Source organism: Oncorhynchus mykiss, chromosome 16, assembly GCF_013265735.2.
Source record: "Oncorhynchus mykiss isolate Arlee chromosome 16, USDA_OmykA_1.1, whole genome shotgun sequence".
In the NCBI taxonomy this organism is placed as follows: domain Eukaryota; kingdom Metazoa; phylum Chordata; class Actinopteri; order Salmoniformes; family Salmonidae; genus Oncorhynchus; species Oncorhynchus mykiss.
This window is the reverse complement of record NC_048580.1, coordinates 65,252,844-65,268,697: the sequence shown is the minus strand read 5'-3', so window position 1 is coordinate 65,268,697 and position 15,854 is coordinate 65,252,844. Positions and strand designations below refer to the sequence as shown.

The 15,854-nt window shown below is 43.1% G+C and overlaps 1 protein-coding gene across 1 annotated transcript in view; it reads left to right on the top strand.

The window, feature by feature from the left end:
- LOC110518541 (ERC protein 2-like) overlaps positions 1-15,854 on the top strand; it is a 488,643-nt gene that overhangs the window by 351,595 nt on the left and 121,194 nt on the right. Inside the window, exon 14 of the mRNA XM_036947561.1 lies at positions 12,259-12,429. Coding sequence (XP_036803456.1) covers positions 12,259-12,429 — 171 coding nt within the window. The remainder of the gene's footprint in view (positions 1-12,258; positions 12,430-15,854) is intronic.

The following is a 15,854-nucleotide window of genomic DNA, read 5'->3' as shown; positions in this document are numbered from 1 at the left end:
ACAGCTCCGTACACTACCTAATATGGCTACAATTAGATCAGCTGGAAATCCCAATATGGCTATAATTAGATCAGGTGACTTCACAGAACGCTGAAGTATCTTTATTTCACTATACCATATCCCACTTATTTTCCATAGCTACATTTAGGCTCTTCTTGTACATCTGAAATGATTATAGTAAGTGTTAGCAAAATGACAATAGTTCCACCTTGCCCTCTGATAGGTTGGGTTGAACTTGTGGGGAAGAGGCTAGGGTCAATTAGGAATAAGGCTTCTCGCCTGTTTCCTCGCCATAACGATAGTATCAGCTCACCTCCGTTCCGGCCCTGTCTCACCTGAAGAACATAAACTACTCCACAAAGGACTACTCTTCTCCGTCACATGTCACTCCACCGACTTCCTGTAGTCAGATCTGTTTGCAGCAAATAATTCAATATAACAGGAAGGAGTAAACAATTGTTTTAATTAAAGTTTTGTATTGGGTGTATCTACCTACGGCCAGTGCCTTCGGAAAGTATTCGAACCCCTTGACTTTTTCCACATTTTGTTACGTTTCAGCCTTATTCTAAAATTGATTAAATAAAAAAAATTCTCAGGAATCTACACACAATACCCCATAATGACAAGGCGAAACAGGTTTTTAGAGACTCGAAATTGAGCTCAGGTGCATCCTGTTTCCATTGTTCTCCTTGAGATGTTTCTACAACTTGATTGGAGTCCACCTGTGGTAAATTCTAGTGAATGGACATGATTTGGAATGGCACACACCTGTCTATATAAGGTTCCACATTTGACAGTGCATGTCAGAGCAAAAACCAAGCCATGAGCTCGAGGGAGTTGTCTGTAGAGCTCCGAGACCGGATTATGTCGAGGCACAGATCTGGGGAAGGATACAAAAACATGTCTGCAGCATTGAAGGTCCCCAAGAACATAGTGGCCTCCATCATTCCTAAATGGAAGAAGTTTGGAACCACCAAGAGTCTTCCTAGAGCTGGCCGCCCGGCCAAACTGAGCAATCGGGGGAGAAGGGCCTTGGCTCAGGGAGGTGACCAAAAACCCGATGGTCACTCTGACAGAGCTCCAGAGTTCCTCTGTGGAGATGGGAGACAACCATCTCTGCACCATCCACCAATCAGGCCTTTATGGTAGAGTGGCCAGACTGAAGCCACTTCTCAGTAAAAGGCACATGACAGCCCGATTGGAGTTTGACAAAAGCCACCTAAAGACTCTAAGACCATGAGAAACAAGATTATCTGGTCTGATGAAATGTTGATTGAACTCTTTGGCCTGAATGCCAAGCGTCACTTCAAGGGGAAACCTGGCACCATCCCATGTGGTAAGCATGGTGGTGGCAGCATCATGCTGTGGGGATGTTTTTTATCAGCAGAGACTGGGAGACTAGTCAGGATATAGGGAAAGATGAACGGAGCAAAATACAGAGCGATCCTTGATGAAAACCTGCTCCAGAGCACTGAGGACCTCAGACTGGGGAGAATGTACAGTGATGGAAAAAAGTATTTGATCCCCTGCTGATTTTGTACGTTTGCCCACTAACAAAGAAATTATCAGTCTATAATTTTAATGGTAGTTTTATTTGAACAGTGAGAGACAGAATAACAAAAAAAATCCAGAAAACCACATGTCAAAAATGTTATAAATTTATTTGCATTTTAATGAGGGAAATAAGTATTTGACCCCTCTGCAAAACATGATTTAGTACTTGGTGGCAAAACCCTTGTTGACAATCACAGAGGTCAGACGTTTCTCGTAGTTGGCCACCAGGTTTGCACACATCTCAGGAGGGATTTTGTCCCACTCCTCTTTGCAGATCTTCTCCAAGTCATTAAGGTCTCGAGGCTGACGTTTGGCAACTCGAACCTTCAGCTCCCTCCACAGATTTTCTATGGGATTAAGGTCTGGAGACTGGCTAGGCCACTCCAGGACCTTAATGTGCTTCATCTTGAGCCACTTCTTTGTTGCCTTGGCCGTGTGTTTTGGGTCATTGTCATGCTGGAATACCCATCCACGACCCATTTCCAATGCCCTGGCTGAGGGAAGGAGGTACTTGGCCCCATCCATCGTACCTTTGATGCGGTGAAGTTGTCCTGTCCCCTTAGCAGAAAAACACCCGCAAAGCACAATGTTTCCACCTCCATGTTTGACGGTGGGGATGGTGTTCTTGGGGTCATAGGCAGCATTCTCCAAACACAGCGAGTTGAGTAGATGCCAAAGAGCTCCATTTTGGTCTCATCTGACCACAAAACTTTCACCCAGTTGTCCTCTGAATCATTCAGATGTTCATTGGCAAACTTCAGATGGGCATGTATATGTGCTTTCTTGAGCAGGGGGACCTTGCAGGCGCTGCAGGTTTTCAGTCCTTCACGGCGCAGTGTGTTACCAATTGTTTTCTTGGTGACTATGGTCTCAGCTGCCTTGAGATCATTGACAAGATCCTCCCGTGTAGTTCTGGGCTGATGATCATTCTCATGATCATTGCAACTCCACGAGGTGAGATCTTGCATGGAGCCCCAGGCCGAGGGAGATTGACAGTTCTTTTGTGTTTCTTCCATTTGCGAATAATCGCACCAACTGTTGTCACCTTCTCACCAAGCTGCTTGGCGATGGTCTTGTAGCCCATTCCAGCCTTGTGTAGGTCTACAATTTTGTCCCTGACATCCTTGGAGAGCTCTTTGGTCTTGGCCATGGTGGAGAGTTTGGAATCTGATTGATTGATTGCTTCTGTGGACAGGTGTATTTTATACAGGTAACAAACTGAGATTAGGAGCACTCACTTTAAGAGTGTGCTCCTAATCTCAGCTTGTTACCTGTATAAAAGACACATGGGGGACAGAAATCTTTCTGATTGAGAGGGGGGGTCAAATACTTATTTCCCTCATTAAAATGCAAATCAATTTATAACATTTTTGACATGCGTTTTTTTCTACATTTTTTTGTTGTTATTCTGTCTCTCACTGTTCAAATAAACCTACCATTAAAATTATAGACTGATCATTTCTTTGTCAGTGGGCAAACATACAAAATCAGCAGGGGATCAAATACTTTTTTCCCTCACTGTACATGTGATATTTCAGATTTTAATACATTTAAAAACAAATTAGCAAACATTTATAAAATTCTGTTTTGGCTTTGTCATTATGGGATATTTGTTTAGATTGATTATTATTATTATGTATTTATTTTAATCAATTTTAAAGTAGGGCTGTAACGTAACAAATTGTGGAAAAGGTCAAGGAAGGGGTCTGAATACTATCCGGAGGCACTGTACCTCTCTAGTTTTGTTTAGTTTTCTACACTCTGCTTGCAAATACGCTGGATGCTTCAGAATACATTGGAAAGATTGAACTATTCAATGATGAGTTTGGAGTCACTTAGAAATGTCCTTGTCTTTGTAAGAAAAGCACTATTTTTGTTCATTAAAATAATGTCAAATTTATCAGAAATACGGTGTAGACATTGTTAATGTTGTAAATGTCTATTGTAGCTGGAACTGCATATTTTAATGGAATACCTACATAGGCGTACAGAGGCTCATTATCAGCAACCATCACTTCTGTGTTCCAATAGCAGGTTGTGTTAGCTAATCCAAGTCTATCATTTTAAAAGGCAAATTGATAATTATAAAACCCTTTTGCAATTATGTTAGCACAGCTGAAACTGTTGTTCTGATTAAAGAAGCAATAAAACTTCCCTTCTTTAAACTAGTTGAGTATCTGGGGAATCATCATTTGTGGGTTCGATTACCTGCTCAAAATGGCCAGAAACAAAGAAGTTTCTTCTGAAACTCGTCAGTCTATTCTTGTTCTGAGAAATGAAGGCTATTCCATGTGAGAAATTGCCAAAAAACTGAAGATCTCGTACAACGCTGTGTACTACTCCCTTCACAGAGCAGTGCAAACTGTCTCTAACCAGAATAGAAAGAGGAGTGGGAGGCCCCGGTGCACAACTGAGCAAGATGACAAGTACATTAGAGTGTCTAGTTTGAGAAACAGACGATTCACAAGTCCTCAATTGGCAGCTTCATGAACTAGTACCCGCACAACACCAGTCTCAATGTCTACAAGAATTAGATGCAAACACCATAATTGAGAAATGTACACATTCCAAGATATAGTTATGTGTCTTTCCTGTCCTTATTTCGAATTCAAGGCACACTTTACCAGCATGGCTATCACAGCATTATGCAGCGATACGCCATCCCATCTGGTTTGCACTTAGTGGGACTATAATTAGTTTTTCAACAGGACAATGACACAAAACACTTTTACAGGCTATGTATTTATACCAAGAAGGAGAGTGATGGAGTGCAACATCAGATGACCTGGTCTTCACAATCACCTGCCCTCAACCCATTTGAGATGGTTTGGGATGAGTTGGACCGCAGAGTGTAGGAAAAGCCGCTAACAAGTGCTCAGCATATGTGGGAACTCCTTCAAGACTGTTGGAAAAGCATTCCAGGTGAGAGAATGCCAAGGGTGTGTAAAGCTGTCATAAAGGCAAAGGGTAGTGTCATGTCTTTGGCATCATAAAAGATGAAGACTGTTATTTTATCAAATCAAATCTCTGTAATTATTATTACGTGACTAAACTAATCATGTAAATTTAATTAACCAGGAAGTCTGGGCACCGTGGAAAATCTTCAGATCGCAAAGTTATAATTTTCCAAATATAACTCTTCCGATATTTTAATATCTGATCAATTAGTCTATGAATCTATGAATTCATTATTCTTTACCTTACGTCAGTCTCATCTGAATTTCGTAAATTGTTGGTTATCTGCACGAACCCAGCCTTTACTATAAATCATCCATGCACCAATTGGCTTAATCATTTATTTACTAACTAAATAAATAATCACAGAAATGCATAAACAAACAAACAGTAGATATTGGTTACTAATAATGAAAGGGAAGATTCCATAGTGGGCTAAACCGATATGACGGCTTGGTGGACAAAGTGAAGGGGGTGTGGACAGAGAAAGAGCGGGATAGACTAAATTGATTTATTACGCAGTCTATAATTATATACATTGAAATGCTAATCCTTTGCACATGAACGGCCGCTCATTCAAGAATAATTGCAAGTACATATTTACGGTGTATGTCATTGTTGTCTTCTCTGTTGGAATCCGTTCCGTCGTTCTCTCTCTTTCCCTGGTTCAAAGTCTTTCGTGGTTAGAATAGCTCTTCAGAGTACCATTCAGAAATATTCTCATAGAATAGATGTTTCGGGGTTGTCGGTATTCACATCCTAGGTTTACATAATTTCTAGCTGCAGACAAGTAATTCGTATCTAATATTTGCTCTTATTTTGTAGGGATCGATAGTCTCAGAGTTTAACCATTTCCAGACGTTTAGCCAATGCTCCACGTGGTATGGTTAGGAATTCAACAACCATTACAACCTTAGCTTACACTGAGGTTTTTGTGGTCTTAACTATTCGCAATCACAGCTAACGCTGTGGATTTGATTAGTCTGAAGAGGATTTTCTTAGGAGGGGCTTTTATTCCTAACAGTAGAAGAGGGTGGTTCCATGACACCAGATCATGTCTATGCTCATGGGGGCGTGGCCACTGACTAGTTAAACTTTACGGGGAATACAATTCTCTCAAAATTAAAGGTTAACATCACATTACATCATTTCACAAATAGTTTCATCTTTACTCATTCATGTTATACAAGAATTAGATGCAAACACCATAATTGAGAAATGTACACATTCCAAGATATAGTTATGTGTGTTTCCTGTCCTTCATGAGATCACCAAATCAAACACACTCGACATAACTGTCCCTTAAGTGTCCACCGACACTACCCACATTCTCACAAGTGGACTTAAAGTTTAATTTTCTCATTTTGGGGGTTTAGGAGTTTGGCCACGTGAAATCCTTTGTTCACTCTGTGGTCTCTCTGTCTGCATGAAAAGGGGGAGAGAGTCTCCACCAGGAATTTACGAGATAACAGAACCTGGGTGTAGGAGAGAGGGATAAGCCACGATCTACACCCAGAAAGGGCCACATCATGACGATGGTTACTTTGAAGAATCTCAACTATATTTTGATTTAAAACTATTTTGGTTATGACATGATTCCTTATGTGTTATTTCATAGTTTTGATGTCTTCACTATTATTCTACAATGTTGAAAATAGTAAAAATAAAGAAACACCCTTGAATGAGTAGGTGTGTTCAAACTTTTGACTGGTACTGTCAACGTACCAACGACCTTCCTTATCTGAAACTCAAGCTACTGTATTTGCAGATTATACTACAATTTATACAGCAAGACAATCGGTTCAACAGGTACAGCAAGCTCTACAAGTAGATCTGGGAAATATTAGGGAGTGGGTTTGCTGGAACAAACTTATATTGAATGCCAAGAAAACAACCAGGAAAAGGCCAACACAGCATGGGATGCGATTAAGCATGTGGGGAGTACAAATTGAGGAAGTGGCAGATACCAAACTACCAGGGCTGCAGCTAGACAACTGCTTATCATGGTCGACTCAAATAACTAATCTATGTATTAAACAAAGCATGATTAGAAGGATGTCTCCCGGGAAATATTCTCAAACAAACAACCCAAGCATTAATTGGGAGTCAGGTGAACTACTGTTCTGTGGTCTGGGGACATGCATCAGCAAGTCAAATTAGAAGGCTGCAGATTGAACAGAACATACCAGCAAGTATTGTTTTAAGGTGGAGATATGGTTCTTCTGTTGTAGTCATGGTCAATGCTCTTGGGTGGTCATCAATCAACAAGATCATTGAAAAAAAAATGCTTATTTTATTCCACAATGTGCACCATTTATAATGGCCAAACTATATCCACAACAGTATTCAGGAGGTAAGAGACAGACATGCAGTCAACACCAGGAATAGATTGTCCACCATCTATGTGTTATCCAGACAGAAAAGAGAAATAGGCAATATAACATTTTGATTTTGATGATTTTGATGATATATACATTCAAACAATAGTTTTGAACCATTTAAATGTAATGAATTGAAGGTTGTGCAGGACTATGGCAGATGAAGAAACCCATCCATCAGTATGTATCTGGTCAAGATGTTAGTGTATTATGTCTGTTGTTTGTAACAGTGTGCTTTATTTGAAAATGTGATTGTATGTACGTTTAAGGACTATTGGAAGATTAGTCCAAATGAGGAATAAAATAGATCCTAATAAAATAAACAAATACATTCCCTTACCCCACCTTTTCTCACCTTACCCTGCCTCACCTTACCCCACCTTTTCTCACCTTACCCCACCTTTTCTCACCTTACCCCACCTTTTCTCACCTTACCCCACCTTTTCTCACCTTACCCCACCTTTTCTCACCTTACCCCATCTTATCTCACCTTACCCCACCTCACCTTACCCCACCTTTTCTCACCTTACCCCACCTCACCTTACCCCACCTTTTCTCACCTTACCCCACCTTTTCTCACCTTACCCCACCTTTTCTCACCTTACCCCATCTTATCTCACCTTACCCCACCTCACCTTACCCCACCTCACCTTACCCCATCTTATCTCACTTTACCCCATCTTATCTCACCTTACCCCATCTTATCTCACCTTACCCCACCTCACCTTACCCCACCTTTTCTCACCTTACCCTACCTCACCTTACCCCCCTCACCTTACCTCACCTCACCTTACCCCACCTTATCTCACCTTACCCCACCTCACCTTACCCCACCTTTTCTCACCTTACCCCACCTCACCTTACCCCCCTCACCTTACCTCACCTCACCTTACCCCACCTTATCTCACCTTACCCCACCTCACCTTACCCCACCTTATCTCACCTTACCCACCTCACTTTACCCCACCTTTTCTCACCTTACCCCACCTCACCTTACCCCACCTTTTCTCACCTTACCCAATCTTATCTCACCTTACCCCACCTTTTCTCACCTTACCCCACCTTTTCTCACCTTACCCCACCTTTTCTCACCTTACCCCATCTTATCTCACCTTACCCCACCTCACCTTACCCCACCTTTTCTCACCTTACCTCACCTCACCTTACCCCACCTTTTCTCACCTTACCCCACCTTTTCTCACCTTACCCCACCTTTTCTCACCTTACCCCATCTTATCTCACCTTACCCCACCTCACCTTACCCCACCTCACCTTACCCCATCTTATCTCACTTTACCCCATCTTATCTCACCTTACCCCATCTTATCTCACCTTACCCCACCTCACCTTACCCCACCTTTTCTCACCTTACCCTACCTCACCTTACCCCCCTCACCTTACCTCACCTCACCTTACCCCACCTTATCTCACCTTACCCCACCTCACCTTACCCCACCTTTTCTCACCTTACCCCACCTCACCTTACCCCCCTCACCTTACCTCACCTCACCTTACCACACCTTATCTCACCTTACCCCACCTCACCTTACCCCACCTTATCTCACCTTACCCACCTCACTTTACCCCACCTTTTCTCACCTTACCCCACCTCACCTTACCCCACCTTTTCTCACCTTACCCAATCTTATCTCACCTTACCCCATCTTATCTCACCTTACCATACCTCACCGTACCCCACCTTTTCTCACCTTACCCCAACTTACCTTACCCTACCTTACTCCACCCCACCTCACCTTATCCCAACCACCTCACCTTACCCCACCTTTAACCGACATTATCTTACCTAACCACCCCTTATCTCACATCACCTTACCCCACCTTATCTCACATCACCTTATCTCACCTTATCTTACCCCACATTATCACACCTGCTAATACAACTATCCACTAGTGTCTGACCCAGCCAGACCCTTCCAAAGGTGAGAATGTGACTGTGTCTGTTCCCTACCCTTCCTAACTACCTGTTACTCACCATCTAGTCAACTCCTCTCTAATCTCTCAGTAAGGACCAGTGTCACTCACCTCCCAGTATACACCCCCTCTAACTCTGGTGTCTAGCAGACCACAACCTCCTCTAACTTAGACCAGAACCTCTCTCTCTCTCTCTCTCTCTCTCTCTCTCTCTCTCTCTCTCTCTCTCTCTCTGTCTATCTGTCTGTCTCTCTCTCTCTCTCAATTCAATTCAATTCAATTCAATTCAAGGGCTTTATTGGCATAGGAAACATGTGTTAACATTGCCAAAGCAAGTGAGATAGATAATATATGAAGTGAATATATAAAGTGAAATAAACAATACAAATTAGAAGAAGTTTCAAAACAATAAAGACATTACAAATGTCATATTATATATATACAGTGTTTTAACAATGTACAAATGGTTAAAGGACACAAGATAAAATAAATAAGCATAAATATGGGTTGTATTTACAATGGTGTGTGTTCTTCACTGGTTGCCCTTTTCTCGTGGCAACAGGTCGCAAATCTTGCTGCTGTGATGGCACACTGGGGAATTTCACCCAGTAGATATGGGAGTTTATCAAAATTGGATTTGTTTTCGAATTCTTTGTGGATCTGTGTAATCTGAGGGAAATATGTCTCTCTAATATGGTCATACATTGGGCAGGAGGTTAGGAAGTGCAGCTCAGTTTCCACCTAATTTTGTGGGCAGTGAGCACATAGCCTGTCTTCTCTTGAGAGCCATGTCTGCCTACGGCGTCCTTTCTCAATAGCAAGGGTATGCTCACTGAGTCTGTACATAGTCAAAGCTTTCCTTAATTTTGGGTCAGTCACAGTGGTCAGGTATTCTGCCGCTGAGTACTCTCTGTGTAGGGCCAAATAGCATTCTAGTTTGCTCTGTTTTTTTGTCTATCTCTTTCTCTCTCTCTCTCTCCCTCTGTCTATCTGTCTCTCTCTGTCTCTCTGTCTCTATGTCTCTGTCTCTGTCTCTGTCTCTCTCTCTCTCTCTCTCTCTCTCTCTCTCTCTCTCTCTCTTTCTGTCTCTCTCTCTCTCCCTCTCTCTCTCTCTCCCTCTGTCTCTCTGTCTCTCTCGCTCTCTCTCTCTGTCTCTCTCTCTCTCTCTCTCTCTCTCTCTCTCTCTCTCCATCTGTCTCTCTGTCTCTCTGTCTCTCTCTGTCTCTCTGTCTCTGTCTCTCTCTCTCTCTCTCTCTCTCTGTCTCTCTCTCTCTGTCTATCTCTCTGTCTATCTCTCTGTCTCTCTCTCTCTCTCTCTCTCTCTGAATATTTCAGTGTAATTTGAATCATTAGTGGAGTAAAGGAGTGTGATTCATCACCCATAAGCCTCCCAGCCTGCAGCTATGCTGAGGAACAACACATCACTAACCACTCTGTCACGGCACTGATATAATCCAATGAAGTCTTCACCTGAATTCTGAAATATGGATGACGTCTGACAGAATTACCATAGTTTCATTAGTAACTATGCCTCGCTCAATTTATGACCTGTCAAAAGTTGTTTGTTAGCGCCATTCTTTTTCAGTCTGCAGCTGCTTTCAACACATGTATTCCCCCTATCCCACACAAACAGCCAATCATTTCTAACTCTGTGAACTCAAAGTTTATTTTTCCCGGGCAGACAGTAAACAATTTCAAAGTAATTTCAGTCAACGTGAATCAATCTTTATAATTTCAGAGGGAAATTGGTTTTTGATCAAGGGTCACACCAAAATCAAAATAAATGACATTCACAAAGTGAATTTAACTCTTTACGCTCGAGGGAATTGGCCTACATGGATCTTCAACTCTAAGGTACTTTGGGCTCTCCTAGTTGTGTCGTTGAGGAACTAGAACAAGCACACTTGTAGTGGTTTCATTTGGAACACAACCCTGCATCCCTACCATCACAATTACTGTTTACAGAATCCAAAAACCATCCATTATAAATCTCAATCTGGGTCATGTGGACAAAATTTGTAAGCTTGTTCTATTACCAACATAACTAGCTAAGTTATAAAATGTGATCTTAAAGTGTTGAGCTTTCACAAGGCAATTCAGGGAAATAGATACGTTTGGTGCACATAGAAAGGAGGCATGAGTGCATTCAGGTGTTTTCTTCACAGTAGACTAACAGGCTCATTCTGTTCAGAACAGCCCAGGGTATGACCACACGTCATCTTGTAACTGTACATCAAACATAGTGATCATAAACGTTGACACTGGATATGACATGAGCTTTATGAGATGGAAATGTGAAGTGCACATTTGGACTCATGGGTTTCTGGCTTTGCTTTCAAACACAAAAGCAGTATTTATCTTATCTTTCAAAATACATCAAGTCATTTCATTCACAGAATTTCCTCACACTGATCAGTTTATTTTTTTGCAAAAGTTTCCCAGTTACCAGGAGGGATGGTGCTCAAGTTCAGAACATCTGTCAGTATAAAACCCACACAGCACTGTGAAGCACAGAGCCTGAGCTCTGACGTCATGTATAGAATTACTGTACAGCCACTACGTTCAAATGTAGGTGCTTATTAGTGCCCAAATCTGCCATTTTCAATCATGTACATATACAGGTACGAGTATATCACTTTTGCAGTGTTGTAGCCAACGTGAGGTGAGAATTATAGCATAGTTTATCTCCTGTCAATCATCCAGGTGCTGAATATTGGTTGAGGAACTGGTAGCTGCATATTGGTTCAGGAATGGGTAGCTGCATATTGGTGGTGGAACGGGTAGCTGCATATTGGTTGAGGAACGAGTAGCTGCATATTGGTTGAGGAACGAGTAGCTGCATATTGGTTGAGGAACGAGTAGCTGCATATTGGTTGAGGAACGGGTAGCTGCATATTGGTTGAGGAACGAGTAGCTGCATATTGGTTGAGGAACGAGTAGCTGCATATTGGTTGAGGAACGAGTAGCTGCATATTGGTTGAGGAACCAGTAGCTGCATATTGGTTGAGGAACGAGTAGCTGCATATTGGTTGAGGAACGGGTAGCTGCATATTGGTTGAGGAACGAGTAGCTGCATATTGGTTGAGGAACGAGTAGCTGCATATTGGTTGAGGAACGGGTAGCTGCATATTGGTTGAGGAACGAGTAGCTGCATATTGGTTGAGGAACCGGTAGCTGCATATTGGTTGTGGAACGGGTAGCTGCATATTGGTTGAGGAACGAGTAGCTGCATATTGGTTGAGGAACGAGTAGCTGCATATTGGTTAAGGAACGAGTAGCTGCATATTGGTTGAGGAACGGGTAGCTGCATATTGGTTGAGGAACGAGTAGCTGCATATTGGTTGAGGAACGGGTAGATTGGGTTTCTCCCATTCCATGTAAAGGGTTTTGAGATTGATAAATGCAAAACACGCTATAAATTGTAAATGTTCTCCTCCAGACCCAGAGTAGGATGAAGCTCATAGCAGACAACTATGATGAAGAACATCTACACCCTCATCATCCTCACCACCCCCACCCGGGGGTACACCCGGCTCACCCTGCTCACCCACACCACCGGACCCCTGCAAGAGGACCACCCCACGCCAACCACAGAGCCCCAATGGACCAGGTTAGTACACTCACTCACTCACTCACTCACACACACACACACACACACACACACACACACACACACACACACACACACACACACACACACACACACACACACACACACAAACAGCTGAAAGATGTGATTAGACATTGATTTGGTATGTGCTAGGTTCTGCTCCTCTCTCTTTGTCTGAGCTGACAGTAATACACATATCATCCTCAGAGGCAGCTACTTGTGGTCTGATCATCATCAAAGAAATCCCCTCTCTCATCTCACCTCCATTCCTCCACCCCTCCATCTCCATCCTTGCCAACTTACAGTCATTTAGATATGAGGCTGCCAGATAAGTATTTTTGATTTATGTGTGAGGTTAGTTTATACTCCCACCTCATACAAAGCTCTCTCTGAGTTTAGTGTCAATAACATCATCATCTCAGGATCATCTCCAACTTCCCTTAGGACACTCACATGAATCCCTGTTAGAAGAGAGCTCAATGGATACAGTGTCTTCAGTATTCATAACCCTTGACTTATTCCATATTTTGATATGTTACAGCCTGAATTCAAAATGGATTCAATATATTTTTTCCAGCTACACTCAATACCCCATAATAAAAAGTGAAAACAGGGTTTTCTGAATTTTTTCACATGTACATAAGTAAATGAGTCAATACATGTTAGAATCACCTTGATTACAGCTGTGAGTCTTTCAGGGTAAGTCTCTGAGAGCTTTGCACAATTGGATTGTACAATATTTGCACATTATTCTTATTCTGTCAAGTTGGTTGTTGATCATTGCTAGACAGCTATTTTCAAGTCTTGCCATAGATTTTCAAGCCGATTTTAGTCAAAAATGTAACCAGGCCACTCAGGAACATTCAATGTCATCTTGGTAAGCAACTCCAGTATATATTTTGGCCTTGTGTTTTAGGTTAAGGTTTTTTTCTCCCAGTGTCTGTTGGAAAGCAGACTGAACAAGTTTTTCCTCCAGGATTTTGCCTGTGCTTAGCTCGATTGTGTCTTTTTTTCCTAAACAACTCCCTAGTCCATGACGATTGCAAGCATACTCATAACAAGATGCAGCCACCAACATGCTTGAAAATATTAAGTGATACTCAGTGACGTGTTGTGTTGTTTTCGACCCAAATATAACACTTAAAGTTAATTTCTTTGCCACATATTTTCGCAGTTTTACTTGAAGGCCTTATTGCGAACGGGATGCATGTTTTGGAATATTTGTGTTCTGTACAGGCTTCCTTCTTTTCACTCTGTCATTTAGGTTAGTATTGTGGAGTAACTACAATGTTGTTGATCCATCCTCACTGTTCTCCTATCACCACCATTAAACTCTGTATCTGTTTTAAAGTCACCATTGGCCTGGACCATGGACCTTCCTCTCCAGTAACTGAGTTAGGAAGGACACCTCTATCTTTGTAGTGACTGGGTGTATTGATACACCATCCAACGTGTAATTAATAACTTCAGCATGCTCAAAGGGATATTCAATGTCTGTTTTTTGTATTTTTGTTAGGGTTAGGAGGTAGGGTTAGGTTCAGGGTCAGGAGCTTGGTTCAGGGTTAGGAAAAATAGGATTATGAATGGGACTGAATTGTATGTCCCCACAAGGTTAGTTATACAAGACTGTGTGTGTGTGTGTGTGTGTGTGTGTGTGTGTGTGTGTGTGTGTGTGTGTTGTGAATGTGTGTTTATATACTGTATGTGTGTGTGTATATGTGAATGTGTGTGTATATATGTGTGTGTCTGACAGAAGCAGCTTGGGGGCTATCAGGTGTGCTGTCTGGATAGTCTCCCATTGATAAGAGTGTCTCTGGCATTATATGTACTAAGAAATCATTTAAAGTGTACATTTTACATGGGAAGGTTTAACACCAGGCAGGCTGCAGCGTTCTGGATAACTTGCAGGGGTTGCATGGCACAAGCAGAGAGCCCAACCACCAGTTGCAGTAGTCCAGATGGGAGATGACAAGCGCCTGTATTAGAACCTGTGCCTTTTCCTCCGTGAGGTTGGGTCATACTCTATGGATACTAGTCACTGCTTTGATGTTTGCAGAGAACGACAGGGTGTTTTCCAGGGTTACGCCAAGGTTCTTTGTACTCTGGGAGGGGGACACCATGGAGTTGTCAACCGTGATGTATAGGTCTTTGAGCAGACAGGCCTTCCTTGGGAGGAAGAGCAGCACCATCTTGTCGAGGGTGAGCTTGGGGTGGTGGGCCAACATCCAAACTGAGATATCTGGCAGGCACGCATAAATCTGTGTCACCACCTGGGTGTCAGAAGGGGGGAAGGAGAAAAGTAGTTGAGTGTCATCTGCATAGCAATGATAGGAGAGACCATGTAAGGATATGACGAAGCCGAGTGACTTGGTGTATAGAGAGAAGAGGAGAGGGCTTAGAACCGAGCCCTGGGGGACACCGGTAGTGAGAGTACATGGTGCAGAAACAGATCCTCTCCACGTCACCTGGTAGGCAGCGGCCTGCCAGGTAGAATGCAATCCAATAGTGTGGAGAGACTGAGACGCCCAGCCCTGAGAGGGTGGAGAGGAGGATCTGATGGTTCACGGGGTCAAAGGCAGTGGATAGATCTAGGAGGATGAGAACAGAGGAGAGAGAGTCAGCTTTGGCAGTGTGGAGACCCTCCATGACACAGAGGAGAGAGAGAGTCAGCTTTGGCAGTGTGGAGACCCTCCATGACACAGAGGAGAGAGAGTCAGCTTTGGCAGTGTGGAGACCCTCCATGACAGAGAGGAGAGAGAGTCAGCTTTGGCAGTTTGGAGACCCTCCATGACACAGAGGAGAGAGAGAGTCAGCTTTGGCAGTGTGGAGACCCTCCATGACACAGAGGAGAGAGAGTCAGCTTTGGCAGTGTGGAGACCCTCCATGACACAGAGAAGAGAGAGTCAGCTTTGGCAGTGTGGAGACCCTCCATGACACAGAGGAGAGAGAGAGTCAGCTTTGGCAGTGTGGAGACCCTCCATGACACAGAGGAGAGAGAGTCAGCTTTAGCAGTGTGGAGACCCTCCATGACACAGAGGAGAGAGAGAGTCAGCTTTGGCAGTGTGGAGACCCTCCATGACACAGAGGAGAGAGAGAGTCAGCTTTGGCAGTGTGGAGAGACTCTGTGATACAGAGGAGAGAGAGAGTCAGCGTTGGCAGTGTGGAGACCCTCCATGACACAGAGGAGAGAGAGAGTCAGCTTTGGCAGTGTGGAGACCCTCCATGACACAGAGAAGAGAGAGTCAGCTTTGGCAGTGTGGAGACCCTCCATGACACAGAGGAGAGAGAGAGTCAGCTTTGGCAGTGTGGAGACCCTCCATGACACAGAGGAGAGAGAGTCAGCTTTAGCAGTGTGGAGACCCTCCATGACACAGAGGAGAGAGAGAGTCAGCTTTGGCAGTGTGGAGACCCTCCATGACACAGAG